This window comes from Lycium ferocissimum, chromosome 9 (genome assembly GCF_029784015.1).
Source record: "Lycium ferocissimum isolate CSIRO_LF1 chromosome 9, AGI_CSIRO_Lferr_CH_V1, whole genome shotgun sequence".
NCBI lineage: Eukaryota > Viridiplantae > Streptophyta > Magnoliopsida > Solanales > Solanaceae > Lycium > Lycium ferocissimum.
Window position 1 is genome coordinate 41,349,545 of NC_081350.1, and position 27,866 is coordinate 41,377,410.

General features: G+C 37.3%; 1 protein-coding gene across 1 annotated transcript in view; it reads right to left on the reverse strand.

Moving 5' to 3' along the window:
• Positions 1–4,509: 4,509 nt before the first annotated feature.
• The window catches only part of LOC132031921 (putative receptor-like protein 8), a 26,244-nt gene continuing 2,887 nt past the window's right edge, over positions 4,510–27,866 (reverse strand). The window contains exons 2-4 of the mRNA XM_059421784.1: positions 6,317–6,673; positions 5,639–6,087; positions 4,510–4,719 (exon numbers count right to left, since the gene is read on the reverse strand). Coding sequence (XP_059277767.1) covers positions 4,510–4,719; positions 5,639–6,087; positions 6,317–6,673 — 1,016 coding nt within the window. The remainder of the gene's footprint in view (positions 4,720–5,638; positions 6,088–6,316; positions 6,674–27,866) is intronic.

Sequence of the window (27,866 nt, forward strand, 5' to 3'; positions counted from 1 at the left end):
GAATATTTATAATTAAATGCGAAGAGGTACATTTGTATAGATGTGTAGCTACAATATCATAATCAACATGCTCTAGGTGTGGCTGGAAAGGAAGGTCGCCTCCAAGAAATTATCACTAGATTATTCAAGCAACATATTTCTCAGTTCTGACTTTCTTTTTGCTCCAAGAATAGGACAGGAAGCTATTAGATATGGATGGATTGGGTTGGTGAGTGGGTATGTGTATAAAGATATGAATATATTTTATTTTTTATCAGGATCCACGCTTACATCGCATAAAATAATTAAATTAATATCATTATCGATTTTTTTGACATATATATATGAGTGATTTTATAATATAATAAAAAGTGAAGTTGGCTGATTTTATTGATATATAAAGAAAAATTAATAGGCTTTCTTACATAATTTCTCAAAATTCAATGACCTTATGAGATATTTACCCCATTTATAAAAGTTAACTGATTGAAAAGGAAAGAAGCCGTGTAAAATGAAACAACCAGTCAAATACATACTTTCGTGTAAATTCAATACTATTCAAAAGAATTTCTCCTAATATATTTCACCAAAACCCTTTGAAGAAATTGTCAAAAAAAACAAGACGAAAAAATAATAATCAACGCACATATTAAATTGAGTCCATATTTTTTTTTTTTTTTTTTTTTTTTTTTTTGTAACCAACTTCAAATTAAATCTCTCTATAACTAAATACCGATGAGTGCAAGAGATGGAATGCACTAATTAATAACAATTGAAGTTTGTACCCAAAAGAAAAATTGTTTAGGAGCCCACGTTGCAAGATTGTGAATGAAAAAGGCTCCCACAGTCCCACTTTGAAGGGTCAAAAATTATCTTAATTCATATGGACAGAGCAATATTTACACATTTACAGCCCTGTGGAATTGTCCAGACATGTATCCAAGTCAATAATTTATCTTTTTTCTTTTCTCGTTCTAAGAATCTCCAGCTCCTTGTGCAGTTCAGCAATTTGCCTTTGTATCCTCAGCCCTTTATCAGGACTAGATCATTTCCTTGTTCTCCATTCAAAAAAATTTGATAAAGGTGCTGATTTTGTCCTTGATTCAATTTCTGTAGGACCAATTAGGTAAACACTTCACCTGCGATTTCACATCCTTTGGCTTGAAAGCGTACTGCCCCGCATCAACAGCACGTTCAACTGATATTTAAAGGATGAGTTCCCAACGAATGTCATCCTCTCTTTGCAATTTTTCACCAGTCCTCATCTTGACAGCTGGAAGGCGCTGCACTTTCTGAAAAGCAAAATGGCTACTAACTTAGCTATACCCAGCGTTCCAAAAACTTCACATGGGCCTTCAAAGCATCTTCCATTTTGTGCTCATGATCATGCTCTTCATTCAACTGCTTTCGAGTGAGTGATATGTCGAAACCACCATCTTTAGGAAGGCTGAAAAGTTCCCTAAGATCCTGTTGACTAAATTGAGTCCATATTACTCTTTTTTTTTTTTTTTTGTGAATCCGACCACAAGTTTCAAGGGGGAGTGTTGAAAAATGAACCTTGTGTTGGAAGAAGAAAAGAACTTTCTTAATTTTTTTGATGCATAAATTGTCTTAGTTCATGTATAGAAAATTAAATATGATACATGTATTATTTTACTTTATTCATGAACTAGGAAAGATGAAAATTGTTCATGGACTAGGAAGATAAAAAGGATTTTTAGAATTAAATTAGGTACATGCTAGAAAATTCCTATAAATACGAGGTACTTAGTCATATGGAATGATCGAGAAGAAAAAGGTAGTCTTATATGCAATTTAAGTCGGCAGAATATATTTTTAGTCACTTCTCTTTAAAGAGGATAATTGATTATAAGTCAAATCGAATAGAAATTCATCTTTCCTCCATTTCTCAGTATCAGCCATTTTGGCGAACTACATTTGTTTCAAGATATTTCGTTTCCCAAATTTCCAACATTTTAACTAGGTGTTTTTTAATTTCCGAGTTCAAGGGTAGAACAAGGAAAGATCAATGAGAGAGACATTACGTCATTTCATATCATTATAAAAAGAACTCCATTCACATAATAACATTACAAAATATATGATATATAAAGACAGATAATAAGATATTAAATATACACCACTTAAATGCTTTCACACTTTCACACTTTCACACTTTCACTATGAACTTGGCCATCTCATAAACACAAAATCATGCACCTAATAACATTTAAATTCTATGCATCTAATCACATAGATATCCTAAAAGCTACATACATAACATCAAAGTGCATGAACTTGAAATATTTAAAATTATATTTCTAACAAATGCTGCTTGATAAAAGACAAAACATTTCACCAGCTAAGAATACATAGAATGGCCAAGTTAGCTTCATTTGTTGCACTTTCTGATAAAGTGATGTCCATTTGTAAGTGTTGCCCCTGATTCACGTCAAAAACAAAAAATGAAATTAGCGATGATAACTTTTGTAGATAAACAACAAAAATTTGTTGCCCATCCTATTTAACGACAGATTAGGAACGAATTATCAAAAAATCTTGTTAGCTACCTCTATTTAATGACATATTAGTGACGAGTTTCATAGCTAATTCCTATCTTTTTTGTAATGCATGATATCAGTACAATTTAACCAGTTATAGCATATCATTACTCTATTTTTCATTTTACCATGTCTAACTTACTTTGAAAAATTATCTGATATTGTAGGTAGATTTAATCGGGCAGTGTAAAAAGAATCTATCCACTATCAGTTCATAGAACTTAATACTTTTCTTGGAAATGGATTATTTAACTTTATACATTATTAGTATAGAGAACTTTTACACGGTTAGTGTAGTTTGATGTGTTGTAACGAGTTACTTGCCTTATTTTTAAGTAACTAGTTCAAGTCATTATATATGGACGACGTTGACCAGTAATTATCTTCTAGGCGACTGAATATTGTAAAGTTTCTATAGAAGATAAATAATTTAAAAGTTCATGAATGTACTACTAACAATACTTAAAAGTATCAATAAGTGATTCACCTGGGAAAAAACCTTTGAATTGTGAGAGACGTTTGCATCTCCACTTGTCGGAAAATTCCTGTAAGATAAAAAAATTAAAACTCAAAATTTATTTCTTAGACAATGTAAACTAACAGTATTCAGTATTAATTCAAGTGGTTTCTAATGAATAAGCAAAATGTCAAATTAAAATTTAGTTTTAAATGAAAATCAGTATTCTAATTTAAGTTAATTGATTATTAATCTCCCTAAATTTTTGTATTACCTCCAGACCCCAGTATCAGCCATTTTGGTGAACTACATTTGTTTCAAGATATTTGACGTTTTAGAAGAATAAAAAGTTATTTATTTATTTATTTTCGAATCTAGTGGTGTTTTTCAATTTCCGAGTTCGAAGGGTAGAACAAGGAAAGGTCAATGCTTATTAATTAAGTGCAAAAGATTAAAGATAATTTAGATAAATACTAGTATATCAAATGTATTATGTAAATATATTATCAAGCAATAATATTGTTTTTTATAAAGACAGATAATAAGAATTGAAATAGAGACGTACCATCTTAGAATATCACCAAGAAAATATCAACGGAAATAAATGTGCACACATTTAAAGAAGGTAGTTGAGAGTTTGATGGCCAGCAATATCTTACTAGCATACTGAAAATTGTCTTTTTAACCTAACAATTCATCCATCATAATAATGGACCACATCTGTTTGTCTCTATTGCATTGGTTTTAACAAAAGTTTAATTGTTTACGTACTAAAGTTCGCCACATCAAAAGGCATACACAATATTAGCCTATTAGGTAACTCTAATCTTTTCCTTTTGTTGGTTTCCAACCAATATTCTGTGTCCCTCCAAAAATGTTGACTAATTTAAATTCAAGAATGAAATTCTTTATTCAGAAGAACCTATCAAAGGGGACTTAAATCAACTGTCTTCACTAAGATTCAGCTAACTTCAGCTCCTGTGATTGGACATTCAGATTCAGGCACTAAGATCCACACCATGGGGAAGAAGCTTCAATTTAAATGTTTTTCTGCTGAACTTGGTCCGGAAAAGAATTACTGCTTTGAACAGATTACGATTCCTAATACAATACAATACAAGTTTTCTGGTTGCAAAATCTGCAAGTAATGCCATGCAAGAGGCTGCTTGCTTATAGCTTATAGCAGATCAATTTAAACAGGAAATCATGCAGATTCTTGAAGTCATAACAGGAAAATAGGGATATAAAAATTAAATAGCATATTTACAGCTCTCATTGCTTGTCATTGTTCTAAAATGCAGATTCTCACCATTTAATTGTCAATAAATGGAAGACAGAAAGGGAGTTTTATAACATTTACACACATGCATCCATAGAAGCAAGCACATATATAGGTCCCTGAAGATACTGTTGAAATTTCAAAAGTATCTCATAAAAGGTAGTATGTTTTTCTTACTATAATCTTGTACACACTCACTTATTTCATCAGGTACAATAAATAACTAGGCAAATCTATCTGGAAGATAAGAGTTTTGCTTCAATAAACTGAAAAATCATTCTGCAAGTGGAGTTGAAGTAGATAAAAGCAGCAACTCCCAGGAATGCCACAACGCATGATGGAACAAAAGTCTCCAAAAATGAATCTTTGAACAGATCAACAGTTTCTCCTGGATCTCCTGGATTCGGATCAGATACTGCACCTATGCTCCTTCCGCAATTTTCCTGGAGAGGTAATCCATAAAGAAAAGGATTGCCTTCAAAGCTGCTCGCATCAAATGTTGCAAATTAAGCCTTCCTATCTGGTGTACGTCCTGATAAAATGTTGTTTGCCACTGAGAACGTTGATAGAAAGTTTAACTGAACCAAATCCGGGGGAATTCCACCACTCAACTTGTTGTTGGATAAGTCCAAGCTTTCTATTTGCTTCATGTTGGTAAATGTCCTTGGAATGGATCCATTCAGTTGATTATGTGATATGAATATCACTTTGGAACCCAAGTTCAGGAGGTATTGGACCTATCAATTTATTCATAGAAAGATCGATCCCAAACATATAATTCAACATCCTTCCAGTGTGTGATTCAGACCTACTCTTTGAGATAAATTCTATTTCTTCTGCCACATCTGATATCCAGCTTCAACATATTGGTATACACGAAGTGCGCTTTGATATTCGTATGTCCTAAGAGATCTATACAACATACTCCCATATGTACCAGTCTCAAAGGTTTGATCATGTGCTTTCTTCTGACCAAATGGTATATCATTCAAACATGAAGGTATGGGACCAGAAAGGCTATTAGAAGAGAGATCTAGTATGCTGATGCTTTGAAGTTGACATAGCTGAAAAGGAATGGAACCTACAAAGTTGTTTCCCTTTAGTAAAAGATATGTCAAATTTGGAAGTAAGCTGATCCTTGTTGGAATTTCCCCCAATAGTTTATTATCCCGCATATCAACTATCAAGTGTCACAAGGGAAGATGATCTATAGAGAGCTCTAGGTAAAGTTCCTGAGAGTTCATTTCCTTGAAGGTGTAAATATTTTAGTGATGACAAATTGAAACACGGAGGTATGTTATTCGAAAGACTATTCCATGAAAGGTCTAAGAAACTCAGATGCACAAGTCTGCAAAAGCCAACTAGTATAGGACCTTTGAACGAGCTTCTGGACGCACTAAGGGATCCAAGGACAGAAAATTCCCCAATCCAATCAGGTAATTTTCCTAAGATCGCGTTATCGCTTAGATCCAAAAGTCCCAAGGAGGAGCTTGTAACAAGTCCAGGTAACAACTGTCCGGAAAAGAGATTATTATCTAAAAACAACACCCCAAGCCTTGTGAGGTTCCATTTTTTGGGAAATAACTGGCCCTGTAGATTATTATGTGAAAGCTTCAGTGCAAACAATTTGTTACAGCCCATAACCAAGCGTTCAGGTAATTCTCCAGTGAAATTGTTGCTCGACAGATCCAGTGACCATAACTCACTCATGTTGCCGATTGAATGAGGAATACTACCTTGAAATGAGTTTCCAGACATGTTCAAATACAGCAAATTTGGGAAAATATGGCCAATAGATGCTGGAAGAAGGCCTTGAAAATCATTCTTAGACACATCAAAGACAAATCAAGATTTTTAGAATCAACAGGTAACACAAATTGACCCGTGAATGAGTTCTGTGCAAGACTAAGGAACTCCAATCTTGCGTTGTTTTTCAGTAACCAAGTGGGAAGCTTTCCAACCATGGAATTGTAACTGAGGTTAACAACTCTTAAATCATGCTGGGTCAAGAGAAAGCTCGAAAACAGATCTATCTGGCACATTGATTTTGCAGTTTGATAATCGTAGGACTTTTAGCTGAAAAAGAGGGTTTCCAGGGTGCATTTTCTGTGTCTACAACCAACTCATTGTTAAGGCTGTCAAGTTCGAGAACCTCAAGATTGGAGTTGTTAGTAAATGAGCTCAATGCGATGGACCCTTCAAAATGGTTCAAAGAAAGAGAAAGGTATTCGAGGGACTTGAGCCTAAGGACATCAGAAGGAATTGTTCCCCCAAGGTTATTTTCAGAAAGATCGAGGAGACGGAGGGATGTTAAATTGCTAATACATGGAGGAATAGATCCTTTGAGGCTGTTTCCGCTAATATCCAACTCTTGGAGGCTTCTCAAATTACATAAACCTGAAAGGTGAAAAATTGCATGGTCATTGACCGCTAAGATGAGAGCAAAGTAATCTTTCTTCATAAAAAACCCAGGCAGAGGAGGGGGGAGGGGGCGGGTAGGGGGGGTGTTAAATTTCTAGACATGACAAGTAATAGCTTAGCCTATTTGGATTGCAAGGAAAAGGATTCAAGAGAAGTCCTAACTGCATGACTATTAAGCAATTCCTCCCGCAAATCCACTTTAACACGCCCTGCCCCGGGAGAAATTGACAAACAAGGCAATGGGTTTCCCTTAGTTTTACTTCCCCTCTTCCTACCACTCCATTTTCACCTCTAACCACACAGTGTGCACTGATGCATATATTTTTTTTTTTAAAATTTAGTATGAATAACTAATGCAACTTATGATGTGTGTGTGTATATCATCATACTATACTAAAAGTGGGAAGACTCTAAGCCAAAAGTTGAATTACGAAAAAGCCCATCACTTAGGAATAAGAGGAATTTACTTGGCACAGATTAATCGTTCTTCATATCAACTCTTTTATATTTGGAAAAATCATTAAGAGAAATAATCTTTAACTATTGGGAAATATTAGGGATTCAATTAGAGGTTATGCGCATTCTTACAAGAATCCGTTAGAAGTATATCAAGATCAATACCCATATCATTACACTTCATCTAAAGGGGGACACAACCTTAGTTTCTTTAATTCATTCTATTACAATCAAAAGCAAAATAGTTAGTAAACAAACATCTTTTATAAACTTAACGGAATACGGAACGAGACCGCGACAAAGTACGCAACTACATAGTAATCTTTTCATACCCTATTCTCTGTGGGATTCGGACCCAACCTGGTTACTTATTTGACACAACGTCCGTTACGCCATTTATTAGATGTAATTTATGTGTATCACCAGGTCATTCAAAAGAGAGTGAGCTTTAAGTATCTTAGGTCTATTATCCAAGAAAATGGGGAGATTGACCAAGATGTCACACATCCTATTGGTTCAGGGTGGATGAAATGGAAACTTCCATCCAGAGTCTTGTGTGATAAGAAGGTGCCACCAAAACTTAAAGGTAAGTTCTACAGTGTAACGACCCATTTAGTCGTTATGACTCTTTTGGCACTTTCGCCACTTCCGAGCATCGATTGACTCACTTTTGACCCGAGGTTGACTTTTGAGCGAATGGACCTTTTCAAAGTTTTGTCAACTCCGAGAGGTCCGGATGGTTATTTAGAACTTGTATGTATGATTGGTTCGGTTCCCAATGCATTTTGGTGCTTTTCGGGACTTTGGATGGGAAATGGGAAGTAGGCACCAGTGGTTGACTCGATCAACGAGACATCCGTTGAAAATTTTGAGGCCATGAGTGCGTTCGTAGCGTATTTTTGTATGGGTTTAAGTGATCGGGTTGTGAGCAGATGGCCTCGAGAATAACCCAAATTTTCGATTGAAACTTAGAAATTTATGGGAATTCGGTGTACGGTGCCGCAACGGCGGCCATCAGAGTGCCACCCCTGGCCGGCACCGCTATACGGCCGTATGATGACCGCCGTGGCCGGTCACGAGTGATTTAGGCTTTACCGCTGCGACGGTCCCCCTCGGCCGTAGCGGTACTCCTCCGCCGTGGCAACAAGGTGCAAATGTCCTTCATAAATGTGTCTAAAAAACAAGTTTTAGACCACTTATTATTTCATATCTTGATATTGGAGCTTAGAGAAACTATTCTTGGAGACAAATTGAGGAGATTCTTGGAGTTAAAACTTTATCCAATCCTTTACTCTTCCTTAATCACAATCATTTTAGAATTCCCCTTTACTTTTACAATCCCTTAGAGTTGAAATGAAGAAGGGTTTTAAGATTTTCCCTTAGGGTCCTATATGATAAATTGATGATGTTGATGATAAAACTTGATAAATCTAAGCTTAGTAATCATATATCTTCCACTTTTAACGTGAATTTCAGATTTGGAGAATTAGGGTTCATACCCAATTTGGGAGTTTTTACTAAATCGATTTTAGGGATAGTCCTTGAGCTAAATCAACAATTAATGATTAGGTTCTCCGATTACCTAGGGATTCAATTTGGTATTTTACCCGTAAATTTTTCGTTTCGCCCTTCGTACCAGGCCCGTTTTCCCAATTTCTAGGGTTAAAATGGATCTAATTGATATCATAGTAATATTAGTATCATTCCCCATGATTTCTAACTTAATTCGATTACGCTTAGACTACTTTGGTTCCGAGGTTCGGAGAAAGCAAGGCAATAGAGTGACTTGTTGGTATTGCGGGTTCGGTAGTCCCGTGGTTATGGTTTACTCATGGTGAGACTTAATAGTGAATCACATATTTAGATTATGATGTCGGACAAGAACCTTTCTAAAAGGTGGATTGATATATTGCCTTAGGTTGGGCCACGATGTGTGTTGAGACTAGCCACCCCCGTTATATGTGTTTGATTGTTTAATTGTGTTGGCTTGATGCCATGTGTAGTTAGTAGATAAATCTAATGTCGCTTGTTGTCCCGATTCGGATAGGATTGACATACCCGTTGTTGGTATTTGTACTTTGATATATTATTGGCGTCCACCGTCCGGTACTTGAGATTATTGATATATTATTAACCGTATCCGGCCGCCGTACCGGATTTATATATGTTGGTATACCCACTGTTAGTAATGTGATGTGATGCATTGTTGTCGTACCCCGTTGAGGTACTTGTGATATTGAGCTGGCTTGTTGATGATTGACATATGCATTGCACATATACTCTCATAACTATTATGCATGGCCGATATCACGACGATGATCCCGGGAAGTATCGTTGATTAGTAAACTGATATTTGATAAACTCTTTTACTCGAGTGATTGTGAAAAAGGCCGATGTCCTAAGATTCATTCCGAAATCGTTATTTATATGAAACTGATACTTGATAAACTCTTTTACTTGAGTGATTTTGAGGAAGCGGATGTCTGAGGTTCAATTTCGGAATCGTTGATTTATGAAACTGATATTTGATTGTGAGGAGGCCATTGTCCGATAGTTATATTCAGGCATCGTTATTGTATGGTCGATTCCAATGTTATTCGTAATCGATTGTAGTATGGCTACGCGGTCCCCGTAGTGCTAGTGAGACTCCCCAGCGAGCAATTAGCACGTGGTCTCGTGCATGCATTCGACAAAGATTCGGGACGGGTGACACTTGAACCGCGAGTCGGCACCTGTGGGTTGTGCTCTGAGATGTCAATATTTTCGGAGTGCACGTGTACACCTTATTTGCATAGCATGGCATGGCATCACATTCATACCATTATTGCATTGCATTACATTATGAATTGAGTGAGATGTCGTAAATGTATATTGTGACGATTGTGTTGTTAGTGATTGACCGTATGATGATTTCTATTGTGGTGATTATTTCGGGATCGGATATACTCGGACTTATTATGTTAGCTTTAGATACTTACATAGGTATTGATGGATACTCGGTTATGATTATATTATTCCGCTGAGTGATTGGTTTTACTTGTTTATACGCGTTATTTTACGAATATTGTTAACTATGCTTTTAGTCGGCCTATGATGCCTACCAAGATGCGCATTGTTTGTACCGACTCGCACTTGCCGCATTCTTTTATGAATGCAGAAATGCATCGTGACGGATCTCTTCTTTCGACTCGTGGCCGATCGGGACCCACGCCTCTGAGTTTTCAGGCGAGTATGGTGTCCGGGCCGCCCTCGAAGACTTTCTATTGCTTGTGTCTTACTTTTCACTTTCAAGACATGATTTGAGACATTTTATGTATTATTATTCGTACCTTAGTATTCGGATTTAGATGCTCTTGTATGACCGTACTAGAATCGTGGATTCATTTACCTCCGCACTTATCTATATTATATCATATTGTGAGACTTACGTCATTTTACTTCCTCCACTATTATTTTAATGATTGTGAACGTCGAGCTAAGGGTTTGCCTACCGAGGTGGGAAAGGTAGGTGCCCGCATGACTTAGGCTAAAATGAGTCGTGACATACAGGGTGGTGGTTAGACCGACTATGTTGTATGGGGCGGAGTGTTGGTGTTACATTTAAAAAAAATTTCGTGTCGTTCGCATCGTAAGTAAACTAACACAAGCTCAGAGGGGCCATGGAACCCTTATAAGGTTAAGGAATACTATTAATAAGTGCTAAGAAAGTGTCTAAAGGTTTCGAGATCAAGTGATATGAAGGAATTAAGTTTGTCAAAAATTTGAAAAAACTTGGCAGAATTCCGGATAGAATTTTTGGTCCAACTTTAGGGAGGTGTATCTCCTAGAATATGAGGAGTTATGGAATCCATAACCTATGTAAATTGAAGTTTATTGAGTCTAGTTTCCAATGTAACAAACCGTTCTTCGATATCACATAGTCGGAAGTTATGGGCGTTTCAAAATTGGCCGCAGAAGCCTCTTCGCACGTATCAACTATCGCGAGCCCCATCTCATTCGGGGTTCTATCTTTATTTATTCCATGTCGCTTATGCGGAGTTAAGGTTATAGAGACCGTTTAAAACGTTTAGCACCAAACTCATGTCGCAGGTTTCATAGACTAGACTAGTTCGATATCATGTCGAATGTTCGAGTCGTATAGCCGTATCGACTCGCATTTATTACATTCCGCATCATACGCCCGTGTTGATTCAGCAAGCCATGTGGTTCGCTCGGTCACATGCAGCAAAGCATCGAGTGCCGTGTTATGCCCAGGCTATGGTTCGAGGCATGACAAGAACATGCTCCAGTTTCAGCTCACCGATGACATGACCGCAACTAGGAGGTTATGGAGGACACGGATCGGGGTAGAAGGGTAGTTGAGCATTGTCATGCTTCGTATCACTCTTAGTTTCTTATCCTTTGATTTCTGCTATTATCAGCTGTGTCTTGTACTTCGACTATCGTAGGATTATGTGGTAGTTATGTTATCGTTCCTTATTTTCAGACTGCTTTGTCACGGGTTATTTAGTATTTTGTCATGGCTTTTTTACTTCTGTTATTTCTTTTTTCGGACTGCTTTGATTTGTTTTTCTCTGAGCCGAGGGTCTATCGGAAGCAACCTCTCTACCTACCATGGTAGGGTAAGATCTGCGTACACTCTGCCCTCCCTAGTCCCTATTTGTGAGATTACACTGGGTAAGTTATTGTTACTTTTATTGTATTTGGCTATTGATATATATGTCTATATTTTTACTTATCTTTTCATTTAAGATTTTGTTGATGGAATTGCCAGGATGAGTGAGTGAGACTTTACTTTGGATATAAGCAAATTTTCTCAAATTTAAATTTTCTATATGAAAAAACCTTTTTTCTTTGATTTTTGACAGGAAATCTTATTGCCAGAGTGTGGTCCCCTTCCTCGTACAAGAAAGTTTAGTAAAGGAGAAATGAAAGGTTGTTTGCATCTTTTAACTAGTAATACAACCATCTAGAGCTAGAATTTGCACTTTCATAAGCTTTGATTTTAATTTATAAGTTAAAAAATATTTTTAGTTATATATGCATTATATTAAAGATTATTACTTTTACTTTTTTATAATATTTGCTAAGCTAACGTACATCAAAATTCGTTAGCATGTGGAATCACGCATAAGTTACATGGTTATGAAGTTGAGGATCACTAGAGTGTAGTTAGTAGGTGCCATGTGCAATTAACTCTCTAGGTGGTTAGTGGTTAAGTTGTTTGTTATATCCCGCATTTTTGTACAATCGGATAATTCAAGCTACTTGCGGGAAGATGATAAGCGAGGTCATATTTTATCTTGTTTGGCATACAAGTTGCTTATGAAAACCTTGAAGTGGCAATAATAAGAAAGGCTAGGGGTAAAAAGGTAAATCTGCAATACGACCCGTGGAAATGTAGGGAGAGTTTAAGGGCGAAATTTGGAATTTTTGGAAACATTATTTTTTCATGAGTTGCAAGAGAAAAAGATTGGGCTTGGAATTAATGAACTATTTGGGCCAAGATTGGTCATCCAATTGGTGTGGGCTTAAGCCCACATAAAGGCTTAATGAGCAAGCTTAAAAGAAGACCAAGTCTTCATATTTATCATAATATCTCTAGAAAATTCAAGAGCCAAGAACAAAAGAAAGAAGGAGAAAAAGAGACATGGCCATTCGGCCCTTGTAGAAAAACCGAGAGAAAAAAAAGAAAAAGAAAAAAAAAAGAGAGTTTTCAACGTGTTCTTCATAGCCAAATAATTCCTTGAAGGGTTCTTGACCTAGTGAGCTATTGGAAGCAAGGGAAAACTCAATCTTGGAAAGTCTTCCATTGTAGCCAAGTGAAGATTCAAAGCAAAAAGGTAAGGTTTAAGCCTTTTTCTTATATGTTATGGATAATTATGTAAGTTGTAATGTGTGAAAGTGGAAGAAACTCATGGAAATATGGACACTTGTTGTGGCCGTGCATGTATGTGTGTGTGTAGGAATAATGGCTTAATTATTTTATCTAGTGTTTGGTTGTTATTATTGCGGATGCTATGTGATAATGAAAGTTGAATGATTTTGGAGAGGTTGTAGTTGTGTATGCATGATGTTGGCCGTGTATAATTGTTGAAGTGTGGAGGAAAATGAGTTAATTTTATTTAGCATATTGGTTGTTGTTGTGTGGATTCTATATTGCTAATAAGAGCTTAGTAAATTTTGTGAAATGGTAGAAGTTGGAGACTTGTGGTCGAAGTTATATAAATTGAATATTATGTTCTTACATGTATGGCGATATTGGTATGGTGTTGTTGGAAAATATATTATAAGCTTATTATTGTTTTTATTGGAAGTCGGAAAGTCTTGAAAGAAGTAATATGTTGATTGAATTGTTAGAATGTACTTCGGTTTGGTTATTGAGATCGTTAGTATGAATGTTGGCATTGTTGTTGATAGTTTGGCCGGGTTGAATTACCGAGATTGTTGATGATTGAAATTGGCCAAGTTGAACTTGGTGGGATGGTGTATTTATAGTGGAAGTGCTGCCGAAATTTCGGTAGACAAGTATTGCCTTAAGATTCAACTTCTAAATGCTCTAACTAATGTTTGGCGAATGTGACCAAATTGTAGATTTTGGCGAATTTGGAGCTTGAATTTGGAGAAGTGTAAGAAGCGGAAAAGGTATGTAAGGCTTCACTTTTCTTTCTTGGCATGTCTTAGACGTAATAGGTTTGGACACGGGCCTCGGGGACATTTCTATTCTCCGAATCGCACCTAAAGTTTCCTTTTTCATTCAAGAGAATTGAATTAGAAATGGTGCGAAATGTTGGAACAACTTCCTAAACATCTAGAACTTGCGCAAATAGGACCCGATTACCTTAAGACCCTCATAAGTGACGTCATGAATTGTAACGTACGTAAATTTGGTACGCCGCCTCATTTGACTCGAGGTGGGCCCATTGTTCCCGGATTTTCCTTATTGTTCTATTTGACTTATTATGAAGTAGAATCCAATGGAAACTTTGATCCTTATTCCGTCATCGAATGAAAAGTGTTGTAACTATGCTAACGAGGATATCTCTAAGATGACAATGAAGATGCTAGATATGAGAAAATGTCTACGACGCATATGTTAAGAATATGTTTTCTAATAACATGGATGATGTCCGTGAAGTTAATATGTTCATATGATGACTATGACATGATATGATATGCTTTATGTTCTCTTAATAATGCCCTTCGTTGATAGTCTCATCTTAGAATAATTGTTCCTTCAAGGTGAGACAAAGCTACCCTGATCACTCCATAATGCGATCGGAGGTCTACCGACCTTATGTCACTCCGATACGGACCTATTTTCGGGCTCCCTGCATGCTATATGATATATGAATATGTTATATGTATATGTATATGGGGGAAGTTGGGAGAAAGGGAAGAGCGCTATAGACGCATAGCCACCTGATCAGTTGGAGTACGATGTCGACTTGGGCGTCCCGACGCGGATGCCCGACGCGGGATATATGGCTAAATCGGTCGAGCCGACGCCTCGACAATATGATATGTTCTATTTTCTATATATATATGAAAAGAGATGTTTCTCAAAAGTAAAGCATTATATGCACACATATGGATCGAGCCGCACGTTCCCGCGGCAATATGTTATTGTATACGCACATATGAATCGGGGAAGTGCGTTCACAGCGCTAAGCATGCATGGTATCCGCCGAAGGGCGCTTATATGTACAGGTTGTCCTTTTATCTCATGACATGTTCTATATTCTCTTTATGTCATTATCCATGTTCTATATTTTCCCGCACGTTATTATTCATGCCTTACATACTAGTACATTTTGATGACCGACGTCCCTTCTTGTGGACGCCGCGCTTCATACCACGCGGTGAGCGACGGACGAGGGCTCGGTCCCTAGAGCTTTATTGGCGATATATTGGCAGCGCTCCGCTTGTTCGGAGCCTCGGTTTTCTCGGTACCCCTACTTTTGTGTACACGGTTGGGCACGGCCCGGCTAGCCCATTTGATGTTATATGTATTTTGATTAGAGGCTCGTGAAACGTATATGTACGATCGAGATGTTTTGTAGTTTGTTGTCCCCGTTGATGTATATTAAATTAGTAAAGTTTTATTGAAGTACGTGTTCATAATAATGACGGTAATTCGTGCCCACTTAGTAGTAAGAGTATGACGAAAGGTAAGGGGTACTCGGTACAAGTATCGGGTACCCGTCGCGGTCCCTAGTTGGGTCGTGACATTGTTAGAGTCAAGTAAACAATACATGAGTTAGTTGTATATGTAAAGTGTATAAATATGAGATCAAGGAATCTAATAAACACAAGTCATTATTCTCTTATACTCAATATGTAAAAATCTTCTCTCCATATGATTTTATCACTCTCTTCTCTTAACGTGTGTTGCTTGCTAAGCAAGGCTTTCTTCTTCGTTTTCTCGAAGCTCCTTCCATGGAATTTACGGTATCGGAGCCTCGCGATCATAGGCTATATAAACGATCGAATGCTCGTTCACAAACACAAACAATTGCTGGGTTCGAAGCGGCAGGGCTTGAGTAAAAATAAGTAATAGATAGACTTATTTGTTCATCGAAAGTCGATTAATTCACATTACAATAGCGAATGGTGTAGTGAATGAATCGTAAACTCGAGCAAAGAATCTAACCGCAGTGCACAACAATGAATCAACCGCAATTGTAAGCACCGCAACAAATACATCGGGATCAAATGTGGATCATACACATTTGTACCTTCGCCGACCGATACACCACGTAACTCACGATAACATTACAATTAATTGGCTCGGAGAATTATGCTCTATGGAGTAGATCATGCGTATTGGATTGCTAGGAAAAGGAAAACTAGGATTCATTGATGGTAGATATCCTAAAATAGTTTTTTCGAACTCTTGGGTCACGAATTATGGGAAAAATGCAATACCGTAGTGTTGTCGTGGATTATGAGTCCGTTAGGCCCGGTTTCCGAGTTTTGTAGTGTATCTTACGCGATGCTCATAAAGTATGGTGTGGGCGAGGGAGAGATTTGACAAGATAAATGGATACTCACGTGTTTCACTCGCATGTTGAGATTAACATTTTGGTCCCGAACAATGTCAATATCTAATTATTTCTCAAAACTTAGAGATTTTTGGAATGAGTTTGATGCTATAATGCCGTATCTGAGTTGTTCATGTCCCGAGTCAATCAAGTTCATAGAAAACTTTGAGTATCAAAGACTGCTACAGTTCCTATTAGGACTAAATAAGGTCCTGCTCCCAAGCTGGGGAATGACATCCTTATGATGTCTCCTACTCAGTTCAACAAAGATATTCACTCGCAGTAGATCGGGAAAGTGGGAGAAGTTTACTTAGTACCGCTCCATGCTAGCAGTCCCGGTGTGATTGAAGGCACAACTTTATTTAGTCACAAAGGACACGGTATTGGAGGTGGTCTGCTTGCTGGTGGAAGTGGACCGGAGAAGGGGGAAACAATGGACCGGAGGAGGACGTTATAGGCAATCATCAAGCGAAGGCACGAAATAGTTCATTATATGTGAAGTGTGTGGGTACACACACAAAGGATCGTTGTTTTAAAATTGTTGGCTATCCCGCTAACCGGAAGTCTAAGAAGAATGGACCATATGCTAATCAAGAAGAACCCAGCCCCATAGCACATATGCCCACACGCTCGAGAGCAAACACTTACAATCGGCTTCTTTCACTCACACGAACCGATAAGCGAGATCTTGCGGAGATGCTCACTAAAAAGGAGACAATCCACCGATAAACACTCGCCAAAGCCGCGCCGTAGGTAGAATACTAGCTTGTGTGTGTCGAAAGCATGTGAATAAGAGGATGAGTGTATCTTTGGCTTCTAATCACATGACATCAAAAGTTGATATGCTTGATAAATTCAAACAAGTTTCTCAAGCGCAAGAATCAAGTACACTTGCCAAATGGCAATGTAGCGCATGTATCTCATATTGGCCAATCAAGTATTTTTTAAGATCAACTTATCACTAATGTGCTATTTGTTCCAGTTCAAACATAGTTTGTTGTCGTTGTCACAACTACAAAAGAACTCAAATGCTCGGCCTCATTCTTTCCCGACTTCGTATTTTCTAGATCTACCTACACCGGACGGTCGGGGGATTGGTAGGGAAGAATGTGGCTCTATATACTAAGAGAAGGAATAAATCAAAGACGCCAGGGTGTTACATCCATCGATCAAGAATTCAAGTACCAGATTCATCTACAAGGATATTGCCTATGTAGTTAATAATGCATCTATTTCCAGTTCTTCGTGGCATAGAAGATTAGGACATGCTCTTGTTGATATAATAAAGAAGCATGGCTTTGCTTTAAAATGCTGAAAGTTGCCGATCATTTACATTCTACCGTTTGCCCTCTTGCAGGTACAAAAACTAGCTTTTCCATCAACTCTCAATGTCACATGTTGCATTTGAACTCGATTCATTGTGATATCCGGGTCCTTAAGCGGTGCCTACTCATAGTAATAAAAGATATTTTGTGACTATAGTGGATGATTACTCAAGATATACTTGGATATTTTTAATAACATGCAAATCGACAACATTGTAGTATTTGAGACAATTCTTCACACAAGTCAAGAACATCTTTTTCTACATCCGTCAAAACTCTAAGGATGGATAATGAAGCAGTTCATTGGAAGTGCATGTCGATCTTGTTGAATGAATTTGGGATCTATCATCAGACCACATGTGTGTATACACCTCAAAGAAATGGCATTCTTGAGAGAAAACATGAGAGCCATACTTGATATGGCAAGGCACCGAGATTTCAAGCCTCTATTCCTTTAAGGTTTTGGGGTGAATGCGTGGTAACCTGCCAGATATCCGTTAAATAGACTTCCCTAAGATTCTTAAGTTCAAATCCCCCTTTGAACTCTTTGTACAATCACCCTCTCTCTGAGCATCCGAGGGTATTTGGGTGCTTGTTAGCTATGGGATGCCCAAAACTAGTTGATAAACTATCCCTGTAGCTATCCCAAATTTTGTCTTTCTTGTTATTCATCCAACCAAAAGGATATCTTTTGTATGATCTACACTCCAAACAATTCTTTATAAACAGATACGTAGTGTACCCAGAGAACATCTTTCCTTTCAAGCATATGCAAACCGCCTCAAATCCCATATTTCCGTCCCGGATCTACTTTCCCGAGCTAAATCATACTCCTTCCACCGAATCAGATCTTCTTCACCTATACGTACACCACCCTCATCCGATATGTTTACTACATCGTGGTTATCTTCACAAACCTCACAAGTTCCTAGTGACTCTCTTTCACCTACACCTAGTCCTACATTAGCCCTCATTCGTTGCCACTGGTGACAATCTTCGTACAAATTAAGCCTGTTTTACATGGATGCGTGATGTCATGACCTCTACTTCCAACTCCGTTTATATCCTATATCAAATCATGTCTCCTACCAAGACCTATCATCTCGCTTATCAAGATGCTCTATCCGCTACTCTACTTTTATTGAACCAACTTCCTTCATAGGCCGCCTCCTCAGATCTACGTGGGTTCGTCGTGACGCAACAACAAATAGCGAGCTTGAAGGCAATCACACTGGAGTTTAGTTGCCTTGCCACCGGAAAAAAGCCTATCAATGCGCGCGGGATTTACAAGATTAAGTACAAGTCTAATGGGGAAATGGAGGGTTTAAAGCAAGGCTAGTTACCACAGAGGTATAGCCGAGAAGGAGGAGTTTGGACTATGGTGAAACATTCACCCTATTGCCAAGATGGTCACAATTAGGTCACTATTGCTTTAGCATCGCTAAGAACCGGTTCATCTATCAAACGGATGCCCATAATGCTTTTCTCAATGGTGACTTAGTCAAGAGGTGTGTATATGCAAGTTCTGAGGGTTTGCCGTGACAAAGAGGGAATACTAAGATCCGCAAACTTCACAAGTCACTCTATGGCCTCAAAACAGTTCCTAAATAATGGAATTTGAAGTTAACCGAGTCCTTAGTGCAAATGGATTCCAACAAAGTCACTTTGATTACTCACTCGTTCACTAGGAAGTCTGGGAACGACATTGTCATTATACTAGTATATGTTGATGATCTTCTAATAACTGGGAACAATGTTGAACTATTATGCAAGACTAGAAAAGACTTCAAAACAAGTTCAAAATGAAAGATTGGGAGAGTTCAAGTTCTTTTCTAGGCATTGAATGTGCAAGGTCAAGCAAAGGTATTGTGTTATCACAAAGAAAGATCAAACGAGTCAAAGAAGACAAAGAGTGCAGGATCCTAGTAAATATCGTAGGTTTCGGGTATGAAGACTACTATACTTGAGCATGACTAGACATTCGACTTGGCTTTCTCAAGATGTCTTAAGTCAGTACATGTGGAAGCTGAACCGGAAGTTGTTAGATATGTCAAAGAAGCACCTGGACTAGGATTGTTAATGCCGACGGAAAGACACACATCAACTCCCAAGCCTATTGTGACTCGGGATCGGGGTGCTTGTTTGGAGACTGAAGTCCGTCACTAGCTATTTAGTGAAACTTGAAGGAGCATTGACCTCTTTGGAAGTCCAAGAAACAAGAGACAGTGTCAAGGAGCTCCAGAGGCGGACCAGGAAGCATGGCCACATGTGCCGAGATAACCTAGTTGATTGGTCCGTTTAAAAAGTTAGGAGTGCAAGTTGAAACACTGTTAAGATGATGCGTGATACCAAAGCCGCAATCCAAATTGCGCCTAATCCCATTTTCCATGAAAGGACTAAACACATAGACACTGATTGTCACTTTGCGAGAGAGAGGATATGTCAAGGTGCGAGTATGACACTTCGGAAAGCGTAAATTAGCGTATTTACTCGCTAAAGGGCTAGGCAAAGCTCAAAGATCAACACCTCTGGACAAGCTTGAGTTGTAAACTTGTTCCATCCGTGAGCCAAGGGAGGAAAGTGTTAGTACGTGGAATCACGCACAAGCTACATGGCATGAAGTTGAGGATCACTAGAGTGTAGATTGTAGGTGCCATGTGCAATTAACTCTAGGTGGTTAGGTGGTTAAGTTGTTAGAGTCAAGTAAACAGTACATGAGTTAGTTGTATATGTAAAGTGTATAAATATGAGATCAAGGAATCTAATAAACACAAGTCATTATTCTCTTATACTCAATATGTAAAAATCTTCTCTCTATAATTGATTTTATCCTCTCCTTCTCTTCCGTGTGTTGCTTGCTAAACAAGCTTTCTTCTTCATTTCTCAAGCTCCTTTCATGGAGTTTATAGAAACTAGTTGCTCCATATGAATATACTCATCTCTACATAAGCTACTACGGATCCGCTTACAAAATAATCAAACGAAGGAAGAGGATTTTAACCTTTAATGAAGTTCCCATCTAATCTCAACTTCTACAGCTCCTCAAAGGGATGAAATAAAGAGGGCTTTAGGAAAATATATTGTCTTGTGTGATTGAGAGAGAGTTTAGAGAAGTGGATATACTGCAATGAACTCTTTTCCATTTACAAGAATCTCTTTCTTCGCCACCCCAGTACGAAAGAGCAGTCCTGTTAGGGTAATTGAGTGCATCTTTGAGTTCCAAAAGAGCATTTTTTTCTTCTTCCAAGCAACCTAAGCTTCCATGAGCATGAAGAAACACATGCAGCAGAAAAACACATAACCGCAAAATTGCTAAGAAATCTGCCATGCCTGAAGACTAATTCTATCTCTATGTGTAGTAATTTCTTCATACACCATTATCATCATCATAATACAGTAAGTAGTAAATAAGAATTACTATTTTGTTTGAATTTCTGATCATAGCGATGGTGAAATTTTGGAATTGTTTAAGTCGATTGAGATGACTAGTAGAGCTTCGATTTTGACTGTTTCTTTAGGTTGAAGCACTCAGAATTGGAAAAAAATCATCACTACTTTCTAAGCAGAGGAAAATTTTGAAATTTGTGGCAGTGTTAGATATTTTTGTTACTATAAATCGTAGCATCTCATAAAGTCAAATTGTTTCTAAATAATAAGTACTCTCTCTGTCTCAAAATATTTGTCGTCTTTACTAAAAATACTTGTCTCAAAATATTTGTCGTTTCATTTAACCAAGATAAAACTAAGTAGTTTTTTTCTATTTTACCCTTGTATTAATTAACAACATTTAAGAGGTTCTCATCATTGATGGAATAAACATTTATTAAGGAGAGATAACATGATGAAATATGTAAAGGGTAAAATAGTCAAAATGCTACCCTTATAAATATCTTTTTAATGAGCATATAAATAGAAAATGCGACAAATATTTTGAGACGGAGGGAGTACCATGTAAATGATAGAAAATAGGCATATATACGCTGCGGAAGCAAACATCCAAGATCATATTCTTACATGTAAACTAGACAAACATAATCAAATACGAGATTGTAACACTAACCTTTTGAAGCTGTTGCACAAGTCTTCAATAGCGTCTTTGCTCTCTAGGTCTACGATCTTTTACTGTGTATCCTGAACTTCTATGAACGTAATACTTGAGTGACAAGTATTCGGCTAAAGAACAATAATATGACTTAGGGTTTTATGGCTTTCTTTATATACACACGTTTTTAGGGTAAACCCTAGCCAAAAAACGTGTAGCCCTTTCCTAACCCACCAAGGATATTATTTTTCCTTTTATTTTCCTTGTCTAGAATATTCGAGGGCACGGTAGGGACCATGAATTTAATAACGAGGCTTCCTATTGTGGTATTAATTGAATATGAATGAATTAATCCTTCCACAACAAATTACAATTTATTCCACTAGAAAACTGTAATTGCACTCCTCTGTTTAATTTCGAAATCATTCATTAAAAAAACTTATTTAACTCCCCATGTTAAGATTACAGACACCAATCAAATAAATTAAATTACTGACAATTTAACTCATCGACTAATTTAATCCTTTATACTTCCGCTTAACTTATTTCATGTATGACATACAAAATCCACCTCATAGGTTTTCACATGAAAACTTATAAGCATCCATAGGTGGGTATCATCAATCTCAAGGTCGAGACACCATTTTATCAACTAATTGTTATTTCACAAATGCACTTTGTCATTATCCAATTTACCAGGAATACATTAACTCGCAATGAGTCGTACCTTTTAATAAATCAAAATAATGAACGAAGCACATTGATCATAACAATCATATCAAGATTATATATAAGAACATTTAATGAGCTAGAGAGGTAGTTTTATATATTCAAGACAAAAAACACTTATCTCTACTGTCCGTCCAATACACACAAAAATGTACTAGCATAAGAAGTTGGAACATAACTATTCCCATAATCAAGATAGATTATATTTTAATCTTATGCTACAATCATCAAGATACTTTTGCCCAAACTTTCATCTTTGATTGTGAACATTAACTTTATAACTTATAAGAACCGACAATTTAATCTTTCGCGCATGAGCTAAAACTCCAGACTAAATCGTCTACTATATAAGTAAAGGGCACACATGAACAAATGATCTATTTAAATTAAGACTTTATTGAATTGAATAAATAAATAAACAATTGTTCCAAAAGAAATAAAAAATAATACTATAATCAAACCGCATGGTTAATAGTATATCCTAACAATCTCCCACTTAGACTCATAACCATGCATCTACAACTTTAATACCCATTTCTTCTACATGCCTATCAAAAGTCTAACCTGCGGCAAGCTTTGGTAAAAACGGGTCTGGCGAAATTGTCCGTTGACGCAATCTTCAAAAAATTTCACCCCACTCCTCCGAAACAATGTCACGAATTAAATGATATTTACGCTCAATATGTTTACCTCTTATGGCTTCGTGGTTCCTTCGAGTTTGCAACCGCACCACCGTTATCACAATAAAGTGTAATTGGTGCTTGTCAGGTCAAGGACAACACCAAGCTCTTTCAGAAGTTTCCGATCCAAATAGCCTCGTGGCGACCTCGGCAGCCACATATCGGCTTCCATGGTGGAATCCGCAACACGGAGATCGCTAATACTCCTCCAAGTTATGGCTCCTCCTCAAAGGTAAACACACGTCCCGAGGTAGATTTTCTAGAATCTTTATGTTGGGAAATGCGAGTCTGTATACCCAATGGGTACAAGATCGCTTGAATGAAAAACCAACATATAATCCCTAGTCCTTTTCAGGTACTTGATTATATGCTTAACGGCAGTCCAATGTTCTTTCCTCAGATTAGATCAAATCGCTAACTGTGCCACAGCAATGACGGATGTCGTCTAGTACATAACATTGCATACATAAGACTCCCTACACGAAGCATAAGGGACCGCCTTCATCTTCTCAATCTCATCAACCGTGATTGGGAGACCGGTCCTTGGACAGAGAGATCCCATGCACGAAAGGAAGGAATCCTTTCTTGAATCTTGCACTCTACTGGATGGTGTATGCTCGTGGTTGAAGATTCGATTCTTGGTCGCGGTCACGCTTCAAGAGATAAGTATCGATTTTATGTTTGATTAAAATCTTTGATTATGTGTCGTCTATATTACATGCAAGTTCGATCCTGGCTATTTGCTTCCGCTGTTTATGCCTGATTTCCATCAGTAAATATCTAATTAATTAGTCTTGCCGCTTTTACTCTTTTAGTCAAGGTGAAAATAACTTCGAAATTTTGTACCTTTAGTTGATAATAATCACCGGACCAAGTCTTTATTGTCCACTCTTAACTTCTTTTAATAAGGTCACATCACCTTTAATTTGTTATAATGATCTAATTAACACGAAGACCCTACCAATGATTTAAGGATTTAATTTCCCTAACATGCACGGACAATATTATGTGACATAATTGACATCGATTGGTTAAGAAGACAAAATGAGTCTGTTGATTTTGAAACTAACCATTGAGAATTATTAGGATTAGGTATTAGATAGTTGGATATCAAATTTGGAATCATTTGAAGTTAATTAGGATCAATTTTAAAGCAAAAATGTTCTGGTAAAATTCCTATGCAAATCTAGACAAGCTGTCTTGACTCTTGATTTGTGAACAAATTGCACAAAAATTAGAACACAAAGTGTACTGGAGTTCCGATGATTCGTCAAGACTCGTGGCAAGTCTTGCCATCCATCAGAACTTCTTGTGATTCATCAGGATGTCACGACCCAACTAGAGGGGCATGACGGACACCCGGAGCTAACACACCGAGCACCTCTAAACATACATCTCATAATCATTTTTGGGTGGACCACAAAGATATCTCATGGGCGTCATACTCTGTAAGAGCATATGTCACAAGATAACGGCACATCTTTACATAATCATCAACAATTATGTCCATCACCACAAGCCAACAAGGCTATTAAAATATTATACAACAATATGAACCGGTAGGGTTATGAAACGTCTAACTGTACACACATGTCTACGAGCCTCTATATAGAATACTTGTGACCATGAAGACCGATACCAATAGCAACGACTCACGAAGTAAATGGAGTGCTGCGAGAATCCACCGATGAAAACTTCTAGGGGGTCGATGAAATCCGTCTACTGTCTACGGCGGCACGAACGCAAAGGTCCACAAAAAGGACGAGCAACGTACCGAGTACGTAAGGCATGAATAATAACATGATAAAAGAATGTAGAATAGCATAAGATAAAAGAACCGTTTATATCTCATAATCCCTTTTAAAATATTCGTCATACTTATTTACCCTTTTTTTTTTCTAGAAGAAACACTTCTTATATCCACATGCTTACATATGCAATAACTTACAATGCAATACAACACCGTACCAGGCCATATAGGCTCGGTATTATCTGTATCGGCCCTTTCAGGACTCGATAATATCCGTACCCGGCCCCTTCGGGACTCGGTAGTATCCGTGCCCGGCCCTTTTGGGACTCGGTAGTATCCGTACCCGGCACTTTCGGGACTCGATAGTATCCGTATCCGGCCCTTTCGGGACTCGGTCACACATGACTATATATATATATATATATACACATACATAAGAGTACCTAAATAAAAGCACATCACCATCATCATCATTATCATTAGCACTATATCTTTCCTTAGAGGATCAACTATCGTAAGATGAGATCAATAGTGTCATGAGAGTATTAAGAACGATGAACTTGGATAGCATTGGAAATGGAATTATCATCATCGCTATATCTCACCTCGAAGGAACAAGTATTATGAGGTGAGATCAATAACAATGGATAAAATCAAGGAAATCATGAAATAAGCTCAATAATTTCATAATAGCATCAATTCCATAAGCTTTGGAATCTCTAGAAATAGGATCATCTTTATCCTTATTATCATAATAGAAAACATCTATCTTTAGCATCATAAGAAGCTTTTAAGAATCATGAACTTCTAACTTTTTGGAAGTAAGAAGGCTATGGAAACACATATGGAATTATGACATAGGAATCATGCTGTTGAAAGAAAGTGACTAACCACATACCTTTCGATCGCCTTAACTTTAACTATTTAACGCTTATCCTCCCAAGCTCGTAAATTTACATTTAAGAGAACCCATACCACCGTTAGGCTTATCGTCATATGCTTATCTTAAGTCTTCAAATTAATTCCTTTTTAAAATCAACAATAAATTCGGGGCAAAAGATCTCTCTTGTTTATATTACATTCCAAAGACCACTAAGGGTCATCGTAGAAACCTAACAACAACAACAACAATCAACAATAGCAACAACTACAATATAATCCAATATAACCTTCTTTGATTACTTTAAGAATCATATCGAGCGGCAAGCTCGTTTAACGAATAACAAACGTCATTCAAACCCAACTCTCCTTTATAATTCGGTCACACCCTTCATAACAATATGCATATATTTACCATATCATATTTTAGTTCAAAATATCCTTAAATGTATTCCAAAGCAATCCATACTCCTACGCCTCATCCTTTACTTTCTATTCGTAGATATCATATATTTTCTTCTCCATCTTTCCAACTAACACATGAATAATCCCAATAACTGTAGGAACAATATATTCAGGTTATAAGCCACCATTTACAACCATTAGAAGTCATATTTAAACATTCAAAACGGCCCATACAAAACAAAGGCTTAACTTAACTTATTTCGATGTAGTTTTGCGGTATTTGCCCTCAAACAACTTTACCAACATTTAATTAAGCTAACACACGACCAAAGGGGTGTTATACATACCTTAAGCAGTGCATACAACCCAAGACCATCGCTGAATCAATGCAACTTCACCCTCAATCATGATACAATACCATAGGCTTGCTACTCTTGTAGTTTTCAACCTTCTTGATGGAAGATTTGGTTGTTTCCACTTGATTTGGGCTGAAATTTCGTGGGTGGAAGTTGGGAAATTATTCTAGAGGGTTGGGGAATATTTTAGAGGTGTTGGATGAAAAAAATAAGGGTAAAACCCCTCTTCTCTAGAGCTCTAGAGCTTCGGTTTGGACCGACCTAGAGTCTTCGATTCTTGTAGCGCGCCCGTAGCGCGCGTTTCTGCTCTGTCAGCCTAATTTGTAAAGTTCATAATCCTCTACTCCGAGGTCGTATTGACGAGCGGTTTGTTGCGTTGGAAACTAGACTCGAGAATTCATTTTAGGCTTTTGAAACACCTTAAAACTCCTAATATACCTGGAGCTATATCCCTCCAAAGTTGACCCAAAATTCTGCTAACTTTTTTCCAAATTTTCAACAAACTTATTTTCTTCGATTTGCTTGATCTCGGAATCTTCCGAAACTCTCTATACATGATATTTGTCATTAATCATTCTTGATAATGGTTATGTCCTTTGGTTCCAAGGTTGTCCTTCCCGGTTACGACTTACGAGATCGTAATTCATCCTGTGCTTCATTGTTACGCAATTCCCATGGCTTGTACCTCCCAAAACTTCATGGGACGTCTTCGATACTCCATTAATACTGTGAAGTACGTGGCATGCTCATGCTCTGAAAGTGCGAGGTGTAACACGGGACTTGTGAATAATCCGTTTACAACAATCTATTTCTTCGCCGCCCCAAGACGAAAAAGCAGTCCCATTTTGGGTAGTTTATGGCATCTTTGAGTTTCAAAAGAGCAGTTTAATTTTTTCTTCCATGAGCATGAAGAATCACATGAAGCAGAATCCATAACCGCAAAATCGCAAAGAAATCTGCCATGCTTGAAGACTAACTTTTGAGTAATTTCTTCGTACAACATTATGATCATCATAATATAGTAGTAGTAGTAGTAGTAGTAAAAGAGAATGCCTTTCGATATTGTGTAACGACCCATTTGGTCGTTTAGCACTTTTAGGCATAATATTCCTAAAAACACCCTTTTCGTGGTCAAATCTTGCTGTCTATAATCTGCGATAACGGGTGATTCGGTTATTTAATTGACAAGTAATGTTAGACCTTGTATTTTTATACGTCGAGTTATTCGCGAAAGAATCAACGCGAGATAGAAACTTCGGATTTTAATTTCTAAACTAGAACTAATCGGTTACAAATTTTACTTAATACAAAAATGTTATTGGAGATTAGGAATTACTTAAGTGTGGTGTTAAGTAAAAATTGGTGACAATAATGAGCCAACAAGAGCATCAACATCCAAGGTAAAAGGATGACTCAAAGTCATCTAAAATAAGGTTAATGGAAGACATACAAATGGGCAATTAAATGTTGATTCATCCACTACATTTTCAACATATTGTGGAC